Raw genomic sequence first — 14895 nt, forward strand, 5'->3', positions numbered from 1 at the left:
TTTAATACTTTACTGTTACATCTTAGTGACTAGACTGGACAATTCTTTGACATCTTACGATGTGAATCATTTAGTGACTCCTGACTCTATACACTGACAGTTTGGCAGACATTTATGATACTTTTAACTGACATTTGACTCTGTACTATGCTTACTAATGACATTTAGCTGACTCCTGACTGAACACTGACAGTTTGACAGTTTTAACGACTTTACTGTACTTTGACATTTAGTGACTGACTGACAGTTTGACACTTACTGTGACATTTAGTGACTCCTGACTACACTGACAGTTTTAAACACTTTACTGTACTGTTACATTTAGTGACTAGACTGACATTTTGACATCTTACTGTGACATTAGTGACACCTGACTACACTGACAGTTTTTTAATACTTTACTGTTACATTTAGTGACTAGACTGACAGTTGACACTTTACTGGTGACATTTAGTGACTCCTGACTACACTGACAGTTTGAGACAGTTTTAAGACTTTACTGTACTTTGACATTTAGTGACTAGACTGACAGTTTGACACCTTTACTGTGACATTTAGTGACTCCTGACTACACTGACAGTTTTAACACTTTACTGTACTGTTACATTTAGTGACTAGACTGACATTTTGTGACATCTTACTGGTGACATTTAGTGACTCCTGACTACACTGACAGTTTTTGACACTTAACTGTTACATTTAGTGACTAGACTGACAGTTTGACACCTTACTGTGACATTTAGTGACTCCTGACTACACTGACAGTTTTTGACACTTATACTGTTACATTTAGTGACTAGGACTGACATTTAGTGACTCCTGACTACACTGACAGTTTGGTGACAGTTTTAACACTTTACTGTACTGTTACATTTAGTGCCTAGACTGACAGTTTTGACATCTTAACTGTGACATTTAGTGACTCCTGACTACACTGTGACTTTTATCTCTACTTTGATTTACTATTACTTTTTGCATTGCTTTTATATTACAAATTAGTTCTAAATTTACATTTAACTTTTACTGTTGCAAACTACATCTAGTAACAGATTACTTTGACTTGCTAATTGCTTCTACATTACTTCTCTTATTACACTTTCCTGATAGTGTTTTGTGTTTGACAGTGTGTGAATTACCTGGAGGCCTGTGTCCTGGTCTCAAAGAACTTCTTCATTGTGTGAAGACTCTGTGATCGTGGACAAAGTGGAGACACCTGGAGTAAACGCACAAAGGAAAATGATCAATACACTACTGCCTATTCCTCATCAACAGTTCAACATTACAGCTGAAACTGAACATTTAACTAAATATTTTTATGCCTGACTATAAAGTGACTTATTTCTATTTTGGATTACTATTACTTCTATTGTTACTTCTAAAATTAGATTACTTTTACCATTACATACAATATCAGTACTCAAATCCAATCTATCACTGTGTACACAGTCTTGTATATATAATGCCCTTTTCTATTTGTATTGTTGTGACTGATAAAGGATTATGTTACTCAAATAAATACTTCTAAAGAATATTTTGTTACTGTGACATTTATTGACTCCTGACTACACTGACAGTTTTTAACAGTTTTTAATACTTTACTGTTACATTTAGTGACTAGACTGACATTTTGACATCTTACTGTGACATTTAATGACTCCTGACTACACTGACAGTTTGTGACAGTTTTAACACTTTACTGTACTGTTACATTTAGTGACTAGACTGACAGTTTGACACCTTACTGTGACATTTAGTGACTCCTGACTACACTGACAGTTTTTAATACTTTACTGTTACATTTAGTGACTAGACTGACAGTTTGACATCTTACTGTGACATTTAGTGACTCCTGACTACGCTGACAGTTTGAGACAGTTTTTAATACTGTACTGTCACATTTAATGCCTAGACTGACAGTTTGACATCTTACTGTGACATTTAGTGACTCCTGACTACACTGACAGTTTTAACACTTTACTGTACTGTTACATTTAGTGACTAGACTGACATTTTGACATCTTACTGTGACATTTAGTGACTCCTGACTACACTGACAGTTTGTGACAGTTTTAACACTTTACTGTACTGTTACATTTAGTGACTAGACTGACATTTTGACACCTTACTGTGACATTTATTGACTCCTGACTACACTGACAGTTTTTAATACTTAACTGTGACATTTAGTGACTCCTGACTACACTGACAGTTTTTAATACTTAACTGTGACATTTAGTGACTCCTGACTACACTGTGACTTTTATTTCTATTTTGATTTACTATTACTTTTGCATTGCTTTTATATTACAAATTAGTTCTAAATTTACATTTAACTTTTACTGTTGCAAACTACATCTAGTAACAGATTACTTTGACTTGCTGTACTCAAATCCAATCTATCACTGTGTACACAGTCTTGTATATATAATGCCCTTTTCTATTTGTATTGTTGTGACTGATAAAGGATTATGTTACTCAAATAAATACTTCTAAAGAATATTTTGTTACTGTGACATTTAGTGACACCTGACTACACTGTGACTTTTATTTCTATTTTGATTTACTATTACTTTTGCATTGCTTTTATATTACAAATTAGTTCTAAATTTACATTTAACTTTTACTGTTGCAAACTACATCTAGTAACAGATTACTTTGACTTGCTAATTGCTTCTACATTACTTCTCTTATTACACTTTCCTGACAGTGTTTTGTGTTTGACAGTGTGTGAATTACCTGGAGGCCTGTGTCCTGGTCTCAAAGAACTTCTTCATTGTGTGAAGACTCTGTGATCGTGGACAAAGTGGAGACACCTGGAGTAAACGCACAAAGGAAAATGATCAATACACTACTGCCTATTCCTCATCAACAGTTCAACATTACAGCTGAAACTGAACATTTAACTAAATATTTTTATGCCTGACTATAAAGTGACTTATTTCTATTTTGGATTACTATTACTTCTATTGTTACTTCTAAAATTAGATTACTTTTACCATTACATACTACTTCTTAATTTACATTTAACTTTTGCTGTTTCAAACTACATCTAGTAACAGATTACTTTGACTTGTATTTCACTTCTTATTTCAAACAGTGCAATATCAGTACTCAAATCCAACTATCACTCTGTACACAGTCTTGTATATATGATGCCCTTTTCTATTGTTGTTGTTGTGACTGATTATGATTATGTTACTCAAATAAATACTTCTAAAGAATATTTTGTTACTGTGACATTTAGTGACTCCTTACTATGCTGACATTTTACAACAGTTTTGTGATGCTTTACAGACATTTTGAATTATATTTTGGATCACTGTTACTTCTGCATTGCTTTTATATTACAAATTACTTTTACTATTACCTCTAATATTAGATTGCTCTACCATTCTACTGTTTTTCTTATTACATTTTACTTCTAAATCTACTGATTACTTTAACTAACTAATGCTAATTACTTTTATGTTACCTCTATTAATACATATTACTCGTACAGTACATATATACTTTGTTTTAATGCAGATTACTTCCATTATTACACTTTTCTGATACACTAAATACTGAACATAAACAAACTAATTTCAGTGCTCTGTGTTGGACAGTTGATGTAAAGTGGGTTGTGAATTACCTGGAGGCCTCAGTCCTGGTCTCAAAGAACTTCTTCACTGTACGAAGACCAAGTGGAGACACCTGGAGGAAATCAAAGAGAAACATACAGAGGAAAATGATCAATTCACTACTGCCTATTCCTCATCAACAGTTTAACCATGAAAACACAGATAAATATTCAACTGAACAGCTGAACCAGAGCATGTAACAAACATTAGAGGCTGTCTCAGAAAATGAACAGCTGATTGTCATCACCTCCTGAAGAACCAATAACAACAAATATTTGGGAATAAGTAAAATGATTATTAATTTTGTGTCTATCAACTAATTACGTATGTTACTGCAAACTGCACAACAATAATAAACAGTTAAATACATTTTTGAATGTAGGACTTTAACTCGTTTGTTAAAGTATTTCCTCCACCACAGATGGTCATATACATCATTTTTATTTCAAATTTACAAAGGTGAACATTTAAAGTACTTCAAGTAAGTAAGTGTAGAACTGGTTCTTACACACTGTAAATTTATTATTAAAATCACACACTGAACAAGTTAAAATTAACATACTTATGAACAACTCACTCCAATATTTTATTTGTAGAATTGATATTATTTTGTTTGGTTTAGTTGTGTATGTCTAGTAGGGATGGGCACGAATAATCAATTAGTTGAATTAATCGACACGGTAAACACAATCGACATCTGTTTTTCAGAATCAACTAATTTTTATTTGACTAGTTTTTAATCAGGTGGATGTGGGAGAAAAGACGTAGAGCTAATGTTCATGGTTCTGTTTCTGCTGAGCACTGCATTTCTGCACTCAGTCTGGATGGTTCAAAGACTGGAACAGACATCGACAATGAAGCAAATTGCAGCATTATGCCGGGGGTGGGAGGGTGTTGCTTTGTGGTGGTTATTGTTTATCAATCTGATCCTTAACAATAACAATCACATTTGACAATTTTATGCCTTACTGTAAGGTGACAATTTTACTTCTATTTTGGATAACTATTACTTCTGCATAACTGAATACTGAACATTAAAAAATTTATGTCAGTGCTCTGTGTTTGACAGTGTGTGAATTACCTGGAGGCCTGTGTCCTGGTCTCAAAGAACTTCTTCATTGTACAAAGACTCTCTGTGATCGTGGACAAAGTGGAGACACCTGGAGGAAATCAAAGAGAAACATACAGAGGAAAATGATCAATACACTACTGCCTATTCCTCATCAACAGTTTAACCATGAAAACACAGAAAAGTATTCAACATTACAGCTGAAACTGAACATTTAACTAAATATTTTTATGCTTTACTATACTATGACATTACAATTACTTCTGCATTGCTTTTATATTACAAATTACTTGTACTGTTGCAAACTACATCTAGGAACAGATTACTATTATATCTTACTTCTATTAATACATACACTCCCCTCCAAAAGTATTGGAACAGTGAGGCCAATTCCTTTATTTTTGCTGTAGACTTGAAAACATTTGGGTTTGACATCAACAGATGAATATGAGACAAGAGATCAACATTTCAGCTTTTATTTCCAAGTATTTAAATCTGGATCTGATACTTAACTAGCATTATTTGTAACAACAGCAAATATTTAGGGCAAAAGTATTGGAACATGTGACTGGTGGGTGTTTTTTGTTGCCCGGGTGTGTCCTACTACATTGATTATTCAAACAATAAATAGTGCTGAATGTCTACTCTCAGTTTCAGATTTGGGTTTTGCCCGTGCAGACTGCATTTACAGTTAGAGGTGTGACCAACATGAAAACCAGAGAGCTGTCTATGGGTGAAAAATAAGCAATACTGTGAAACTGAGAGAAGATGGAAAATCAATCAGGGCAATTGCACAAACATTGGCCATAACCAGTACAACCATTTGGAATGTCCTGAAGAAGAAAGAAACCGCTGGTGTACTAAGTAACAGGACATCGAACGGGTAGACCAAGGAAAACAGCAGCAGCTGACTGACAGAAACATTGTGAGAGCTTTAAAGAAACGCCCTAAAACAACTGTTAGTGACATCAGCAACAACCTCCAGAGGGCCAGGGTGAGGGTATCACTATCTACTGTGTGCAGAGGACTTCATGAACAAAAGTACAGAGGCTACACCAGAAGAGAAAAATTCTGGGACAAAGTTTTATGGACTGATGTGACAAAGATGAACCTTTACCAAAGTGAGGGAAAGACTTGAGTTTGGAGAAAGAAAGGATCTGCTCATGATCCCAAACATACAAGCTCATCTGGGAAACACAGTGGAGGTAATGTCATGGCTTGGGCTTGCAGGACTTCTTCTGGGACAGGCTCATTAATCTGCATTGATGATGTAACTCAGAAGTCTACAGAAACATTTTGTCTGCCAGATTAAAGAAAGATGCAACCAAACTGATGAGATCCTTTGTGAGGATGGATGAAGGGAATGACCCAAAACACAAAACAACAAAGGAGTTCATCAGGAGAAAGAAGTGGAAGGTTTTAGACTGGCCAAGTCAATCTCCAGACTTAAACCTTGTAGAGCATGGATTTTACCTGCTACAGAGGAGACTGAAGGGACTAACCCCCAAAACAAACAACAACTGAAAGAGGCTGCAGTGAAAGCCTGGAAAAGCATCACAAAAGAAGACAGCAAACATTTGGTGATGTCAGTGGGTCACAGGCTTGATGCAGTTATTGCAAGCAAATGATTTGCAGCTAGATATTAAGTATTATTCACTTTAGTCTATTTTAAGTCACATGTTCCAATACTTTTGCTCACCTAAATATTTGCTGTTGTTACAAATAATGCTCTCCTCTAAGTTAAGTATCAGATCCAGATTTAAATACTTGGAAATAAAAGCTGAAATGTTGATCTCTTGTCTCATATTCATCTGTTGATGATCAATACATTACTACCTATTCCTCATCAACAGTTTAACCATGAAAACAGATAAATATTCAACATTACAGCTGAAACTGAACATTTAACTAAATATTTTTATGCTTTACTACACTGTGACATTTTCGATGTCTTACTATAACGTGACATTTTTACTTCTATTCTGGATTACTATTACCTCTGCATTGGTTTTATATTACAGATTACTTCTACTGTTTCCTCTAATATTAGATTACTTTTACCATTACATATTACTTTTCTGAGTACAAAATACTTCTAAATTTACAACTAACTTTTACTGTTGCAAACTAAATCTAGTTCCAAATTACTTTTCTTTTTAGGGCTCGAGCACTAAAGTGTGTGAAGGCAACATTCAAAAGTGATCCCCCATTGGGCTTAGTTTGTTGTATGTGGACGTAATTCGGACCACACATATAACATGCCCGGATGTACAAGAAAATCTCCTAATGTCGTGACCTAAACCCAACAGAAAGTCAGCCATTTTGACTTTAATACACATATTTAGCTAATTTTTCGCCATTTAGGGACACTGTATTTAAACGAACTCCTCCGAGAGATTTAATTATTTCAACTTCACTTGAGTTTTCGTCAAAGAGCGTGGCCTTGGCGGCGCCTCAAATTTACTGTTGTTAACGCTGACATCCAGGTATAAAGCGGCCAGGTACAGACGCAATATAACACAAAATGACCACAAATAGACACAAAACGATGACAACGACATGACAGACCGCTATGAAGTGAGTTGAAATGACCAGGATAGAACACAACAATACAAGGAGATGCAAGATGTCGGTAAAGTGACACAAGGGATTTAAACGGACTATCAAGAGCTCCTTGGGTTTTCGCCCGTCCACAACTCGTTTCCGTGACTGAAGTCTTAAGAAACACAAACACACTCTTACCCATATGATAAAAACGCTAAACAAGAATGCTAATGCTAACGCTGTCAGGCACGCCTAAGTCACGGAAACACAAACACACTCTTAGCCACATGATAAAAACGCTAAACGAGAATGCTAACGCTGTCAGGCACGCCTAAGTCACGGAAGCACAAACACACTCTTACCTTCGCGATAATAACGCTAAACGAGAATGCTAATGCTAACGCTGTCATGCACGCCTAAGTCACGGAAGCACAAACACACTCTTACCCACGCGATAAAAACGCTAAAAGAGAAGGCTAATGCTGTCAGGCATGCCTTAGTCTCGGAAACACAAACACACTCTTACCTACGTGATAAAAACGCTAAAAGAGAAGGCTAATGCTAACGCTCGCTGCTAACGTTAGCCGCTGTCTGTCCGCTAGTTAGCTCATTAGCCTTACCTTTGCGCCGCAGGTGTGTTCACCGCCAGTCTCACTCGTGTTCGACAAAAATTAGCTTCAAAACTTGTTTTAGCATCCATGCGTCTTCGGTAATTGAGTATTTTCACAGGACTGACAAACCGAGATAAGAGTTCCAACATTGTTTTAAATCGGTTTAAAACAATTGCTCCGCGTTTCTGCTCGCCTTCCAACAGGTAATTTTCCGTTGAGGACACACGGTGTGGCCAATGAGAACACACGCAAGCCAACAACGGCAGACAAATACGCCGGGGGGGGGGGCATGATAGCATCACAGACACGCATACAGAGGGAGACAGCGCGGAGGGATACAAAGCTGAGATGTAGAACTTGTATCTCTTTGGTCAGAGTTTTAAACTACTGCCATTAACTGCGTTAACTTTTAACACATTCTTTGTTTGGATAATTTATTAAAATGTATTTTCTTGACTTTGACGGGGCAATACATTTGTTTAGGGGGGCACTGCCCCTTTTTGCCCCTGTATAGAGCCGGTCCCGGTCTTGGAGACCTATTTGGGGAAACAGGGAGGACCAGAGAGAGGTGCATACCTTAACACTTATTGACATTAGCACAGTCTTTAGCAACAGGTAAATTCCTGATAAGTGAAGATAATGTCAGTTTGGAAAAGATGTTTTAAAGTGTGGCAAGAGACGTATGGGGATAAAGTACCCAGTGAGAAGTTTCTGGTGTGTGGTTATTAATGTCATTACCCAGACATCTGACAGAGAGGTCTCTGTGAGCCTGTTCAACCCAAGTGAAAAAGCAATCACACTCCTTCCAAGGATGTGGGTGACTAAGCTGAGCAAAGTGCAAACTGTAGCACCCAAAGAACAAGTCACCACTGACAAAGTGAAGGGTGAGATACATGTGAAAACAGACAACCTTACACATAACACTAAGCCTGGAGATGTGCATCCCATAAGCATCACTGGAGATTTCCAAGAGGTCAAGGTTCATGTCCAAAGCTGCAGGCCATGGGCTTACCTCCAGTGATTACTGTTGGTACACTTCTGTTGCTATTACAGGAAGACAGCTGTTATTATTTCTGTATCTGTGTAAGCAAACATCTTTTGGGCTTTGCAGTGCACCCACCATGTTTCAGCACCTTATGGAAGGAGTACATGGAGACATTTGACATCCTGCTGATACCTTGCAAGTTTTATTCATGTAAGTAGTTGTTGCTGAATGGTTTACAATCATCTCAACTAGTTTTGACTTCCTTTCAACTAAATTTGGATTCTGTGTAGTTTTAATCATATCTAGAGATTATTTGGTCCTGCATGAACACTTGAGTGTCACAGATCAGCTAAATATTGCTTTAGAGAAAAATCCACAAAGATATTTTGGCTGTATATTTTCCCAAGGATTATTTTAGACAGAGCTGATGCAGGGGTGCTACAGATGGCGGCACGACCTTGGGACCTGAAGTCCAGAGGAAGCTGGATGAAGTTTTGGAAGCCTGCAGGCAAGCGAACGCCTCATCCATTTCATCGGGCCTGGAGAGAGTGTGGGAGAGAGTCCGGTTTGCAAGGCCTCTAGAGGCGTGAGGGTCGACATCAGCGAGCATCTGCGTTTCCCTCCTGACAGCACCTCTGCACCGCTCAGCACTTGGGTCTGCATTTCTACCTGGGGAGAAGCTCTGAAGAGCAACAAAGAACTTTTGGCTTTAGCTGTAGAGAAAGGAAAAGAACAGGGGGTGTCTTTGCCACTGCTCTGCCAACAGGAGATATTCCAGGGTTGAAGGAGCAACGCATCAATGAGGGGTGGTCCACACCTGATGACCCTGCAACGAGTAATAACAGCAACCTGTACAATCTAACATTATGAAAAATAAATAATATTTCAAGTAATTATTTTGCAACTGTATACTGTCATACTGATGAAAACAAGTGAAAAAATGTTCATAGCGTACATTCTCAAATAAACAGCATTCTTTTATTATCTTCATATTGATCTCAAAAACAAATTATACATATATTGAAGAACTTGATGACAAATGCAGAAATAGAAAGGCAAAAGAAAAATAGAAAATTCAAACTATTTATTTCACACCAATGTATTAACCAAAAACAATGTCATGAACTTGAAAGAATGAAGATTAGATAGGCGACAGATGTAAATAAAAAAGAAGAAGACCTAACCTACTGTACGTCACTGCAATGCAGAACATGAATAAGTTTACTGTCAACGCAAAGCAGACACCAAAACGGTTCAAGCTCAAATGCCAAAATTCACAGGCAAAACGAAACAAGAAGAAGCCAGTGAACTTAGCTTGAGCCTTTTTTGGTTTTGCCAATATTCAGCAGCCACTGTACTGAATCAGTCAGAATATATTGTAATAATATACTGTACAAAGTTTGGACAAAAATCATCAGTCTTGGTGCACAGAAACTTTTTTTTTCCTCCTGAACCATGATAAAAATGGATCAGAGGTTAGTTCACTTGCTGCACAGTATTTGATTTTCATGAAAGCAGTGTGCAAATACCCTGCTCACACCTCAGTGTATTCTGGTCACAAAGCTGGGAATGCTTGCTAAATGACGATACAATAGGAATGAAGTGGATTTTTTGAATTCATTGATGAGATATTATATCTGTGGAAATCAGTTATAGCATCAAAAACTGGCTGCTAGTTGCGTGGCAGTGTAAATCAGAGACATTCCTGAAAAATCTATCTCTTATAGAAAATGTCATTTCCAGAAAATGTGTGATTGTCATTAAAAGCAGTAAGACAGTAAAACTTTTCCAGAGTTAAAGAAGCTGCGACAAAACTACAAAATCAAATGTAGAGATCCAGGTTTAGCCGGCGTTGTCTTTGAAATATCCTCACAATTTAAAAACCACTGTCATGAGTGATGATTGGTTTGTGTGCTTTCAAAGCCTAGGTGATATTTACACAGAACATGAGAAACTTGGTTCTTCATGTCCCCGTCAACATGATTCTGAGAGCATCCAGGTTGTTGCATTTTTATTATTCTGTTGTTGCATTCTTTTTTGTCTCTTGCTGCTTGCTGTAAATTACAATTGTTGAGTTGGTGTCCTGAGTTACCTGAGCAGGTGAGCATGGTTGCTTGATTTGCCTTCATTATTCATTCAATCTGATTTGGATTGTTGCTATTTAGTGCTATAATGATTTGTGTGTACTATGTCTTTGAATGTTAAAAAGCTAAAGTTTGGCACAACAAAATATATTCTAATAGATTTTACTTGAATTTAACAAAACTATCTTCATCAAATATTTTTAATGTAAAGTACATGCACATCCATTGGATCTAATTTGACATCACTATACTCTAACAATACCCCCAATATATAAATTATCTCTAGAATATGTTTATAGTCAACACACAAGGTTACCAAAAATACAGTATGTACGATACATTGATAATGTTGTTTGGATGAGGTAAGATAAAGTATAGCAGGTTCAAAGCGTAACTGATGATGGGATCAATGCTCAGTGAAATAATCAGAGAGCTTCACTAAATAGGGGGTGTCAGCATTCAGGGTGGCTGGTAACTGTCAGTAGCCTTGTTGCTCTTTCTAACACTGATCCAAACAAGATTTCTTGACGCCTACTAGACAGCCATGAAACCTGATACTGATATTCATGAATCCTTATGTATTCAGGATCCTGTTAACACCATCATGTCAAAATTTCAGCACTCATTACACGATATTTCAAAAAGTAGTTGTCCAATTTCCATGAAATTTGCTGTGGATATTTATGATCCCCTGAAGATGAATGCTAATGATTTGGACCTTTCCATTAGTTTCTTCCACCTGCAGATTTTCCTCATTGGACATTCAGTCAACTTTCATCTATCCGTCTTCAGATTTGCACACCTTGCACACAATCATAATCTCACCCCGAAGAAAAACTTTAATTCCTACATTTTGGTAAGGCTTGTTAGCCTTGTAAGGCTTGTAAGGCTCAACTAAGACATTAACATCGGAGTCTGCAAACTAAGTTTTCCTCCTAATACTGAGACGATCCAACCCCACAAACCAATGCAGTCATTAATTGATGGCAGATGATCGCATTTAGTTTAAGAATGGAGTCCTTTGAATTCGTTTGAGATGAAAAGGTTTTGAAGAACAAGGCCTCCAAGTTGATTCCACATATTACTCTTCAAAATCAGAGCTGCTTCTATTTTCTTCACTTTTTATTACTGAAATCAGAATGACTTAATGAACATCTCATAATCTTCACCCTGATTAATATAAGCTAAGGCCCTCAATGTAACTGTCATTATCATTATTGTTTCCATCATTCTAATCACTGCCATAATCATCATTAAATGCGTGTTGAGATTTGGCCCGTCTTCAGTCTCAGTCTGCACTTTTGTGCTTTGGAGGAATGACACTGGAATCCTTGTACCAATCATCCTGTCGCACAGGCATCAATGACCTACTGTCAGTCTAATCTTGATGAGAAGGAAGACTGCGGCTTCTTCATCCGGGTCCTGTTCGGAAAGAGTTCAACAGTTTCAAACAGCTGTTTCCTGGTCTTCTCTCTGTATCATCTGGTAATGCTGCCTGTTCTCCAGATAAGCTGCCAGTTCTGCATCATGAGCCTTCTCTGCTCTGTTCTTAGGCGTATCACCCTGATGAGAGAGAAGAGAGAACAAGGATTACACAGACAGACAGTTATAGATTCTTTATTGTAGTTCAACTGCTTGTCATTTCTTTGCTCTTCGGAGATAATTGCCATGCATCAAGACGCTACCAGTGTGTAGTGCTTTGCATAGAAATCAACAGGCACGAGTATTTTGACACACGTCAGATGCTGTCGGTTACACTGCCTGGAGAAGTGAATGCTCATGTCCCATAGGAGATAACTGCAAAAATACTAACTAGGTTCTGCCATGCACTGCTTTTAATTGTTTGCCACTGCCACTGGGTAAAACAAGGCTAAAGGTAACTTTCTGAATAAATTCTGCTTTCTAAATTCTGTGTATATTCATATAAAGTGGTGGCTGAGTGCGTGGCCCACCACAGGAGGGCCGAGCCACCAGGCGACTCAGCGGTCTACCTACATCTAAAGGACCAGGGACACTCCTTTGATGCCAGTAACATTACAGTATTTTTTGCTACGAGCTGTGGTGTGAACAACCGCAAACACTCATCATATATCTCTCTATCAAACATCTCTCTGTGGCTTTTTACTTAAATTGATCTGCTGACCAAATGGCACAGAACATACCTACATCAGCATGAGATGGTCCTATTTCCAGTCCACCATATCTAGTGCCTCATAATCTAATGGGCAGATTGACAGTTTGCTCAACACTCTCATTATCCTCCAGGTGAATTTGAATGATTGAATGGATGAAGCTGTTGTTGCCCCCTTTGTGACACCCTCACCCTGACAGGTACTGTATGGAGGCATCTGAAGCAATTTACATGTAGTAATTGCTCTTTTATTAGACTGTGATGTGACATAAAAGATGAACCACTCCTCTACTTTCTCTGTTGCCTTTAAGACCCCAAGGACAGATTTCTATGTAAAGGACTTGGGTCGAGTTTTCAGGATATGTTCGCTCCTGAGTGCCCTGTCACAATAAAGGTCTCTCTTCTGCGCCGCTACAGCACCAGCCGTGTAAATGGACTGCACTTATATAGCACTTTTCCACTCAAAGCGCTTTACACTGCAGGTCACATTCACCCATTCATGCACACATTCATACAGTGCTTGTTCTGTCTATATAGAGCGCTCGAAGCACATGCACACACATTTGCCATCGGGGGCACTTTGGGGTTCAGTATCTTGCCCAAGGATACTTTGACACACAGACTGGCGGAGCCGTGGATCAAATCACTGACCTTTCTGATTAGAAGGCCCTACCTCCTGAGCTGTGGCTGAGTGTACTATCTTTGGAATGGAGTCCACCACCGTTATGAAATGACCAGCCCCTAGCACAAGAAATACTCCTGCACGAACTTCCAAACAGAAATTGGAGCAACGTCGGGGGAAAACTAAGGTCAACATTGGCAGGGCAATTAATTCATTCGGCTGACTGCTGCAAAGCCTGTGAAATTTATTGTGCGGCAAGTTTGTCGTTTGATAATTACTTCATCGGCTAACAAACCAACACCTGATCCCTGCAGTGTAGCTCAGTTACATTGCCATGGTCAGGCTGTGACTGATGGATTCTAAAGACACTGACAGGGTTGGTAAAAACTTTATGGATGCTCGCACCCACCGACTTATGTGAGTGTGAATATGCAACGCAGAGTGGAGTTCACTTAATGGCTATAGATGTTAGTAATAAACAGGGTTTTTAGATTTCTCTATACAGAACTTTTAACATGTTCAGACCTCTGGTAAGTCTTTAACAATAGCAAACACCACAAATACGTTTTTGACACTTTTCCACAGCTGTGATGGGCCGCTAGCAAGTCTGAACGTCTTTATACTTTGAGTCCTCTTAAGAACAAAACAGGCTGTTGTTACAGTCTTATTCTCACTGGCTACAATGGCTAGTTTCTCCTCTCCTCTGCGTGTTTCAGCTCTAGTTGCCGTGTCTAAAAAGTGTGTGATAGTGAGTTTACAGGCCAGCTGACACCTGTGTCAATGAGTTTTCCATTTCACATTTCTCTATAATTGAAAAGTGCAGTTGTCTCCAACTGATAAGAATGAGATAATGAGAAACAGCTGAATGTGAAATTAAATAAATGACATGTGTCCTTGAAAAGAAACGCATACACAACACAATGCAACAGATCACTGCACAACACATATTCTGAGTGTTTCTGGGGACAGGGCCACTGAATCACTTCCAGAGTTTAGAACAGACTCTAATTAGTTGAGTCCACTGCATTTGTGTGTCTGTGCATGTGTGTGTGTGTGAATGAGTGCATTTGTCTTTGAGGTTCTAGCTGATTTGGAAACACTCCCAGTGAGAGACAGTGAGAGAGACGAACAGGGGGAGTGAGAGAGGGAGTTGAGCTTTATTTCAAGACCAGTGCATAGCACGACACAACTGCTCCTAAAGCCTCCAGTTTACATTAACCATCCAGACA

The 14895-nt window shown here is 38.1% G+C and overlaps 1 protein-coding gene and 2 long non-coding RNA genes across 10 annotated transcripts in view; 1 reads left to right on the plus strand and 2 right to left on the minus strand.

The window, feature by feature from the left end:
- The window catches only part of LOC127139147 (uncharacterized), a 14989-nt gene extending 10235 nt beyond the window's left edge, over positions 1-4754 (plus strand). Inside the window, exon 7 of one of the 3 annotated variants that reach the window (XR_007809135.1) lies at positions 4690-4754. This is a non-coding gene — a long non-coding RNA (uncharacterized LOC127139147). Of the gene's footprint in view, positions 1-1124; positions 1530-2724; positions 3224-4689 lie in introns of those variants that run through there. The other 2 variants (XR_007809134.1, XR_007809133.1) reach the window with 2 other exon arrangements.
- Positions 1-8084, minus strand: part of LOC127139146 (uncharacterized) — a 13398-nt gene extending 5314 nt beyond the window's left edge. The window contains exons 1-5 of one of the 3 annotated variants that reach the window (XR_007809130.1): positions 7854-8084; positions 4702-4780; positions 3632-3693; positions 2737-2813; positions 1137-1213 (exon numbers count right to left, since the gene is read on the minus strand). This is a non-coding gene — a long non-coding RNA (uncharacterized LOC127139146). The remainder of the gene's footprint in view (positions 1-1136; positions 1214-2736; positions 2814-3631; positions 3694-4701; positions 4781-7853) is intronic. The other 2 variants (XR_007809132.1, XR_007809131.1) reach the window with 2 other exon arrangements.
- Positions 8085-9781: 1697 nt separating this feature from the next.
- Positions 9782-14895, minus strand: part of LOC108902539 (diacylglycerol kinase zeta) — a 78087-nt gene continuing 72973 nt past the window's right edge. For all 4 annotated transcript variants that reach the window (XM_018704452.2, XM_018704451.2, XM_018704449.2 and 1 more), the window contains one exon: positions 9782-12476. In XM_018704452.2, the coding sequence (XP_018559968.1) occupies positions 12360-12476 (117 nt within the window). In that variant the 3' untranslated portion in view covers positions 9782-12359. The remainder of the gene's footprint in view (positions 12477-14895) is intronic.

This window comes from Lates calcarifer, linkage group LG7_2 (assembly GCF_001640805.2).
Source record: "Lates calcarifer isolate ASB-BC8 linkage group LG7_2, TLL_Latcal_v3, whole genome shotgun sequence".
In the NCBI taxonomy this organism is placed as follows: Eukaryota; Metazoa; Chordata; class Actinopteri; family Centropomidae; genus Lates; species Lates calcarifer.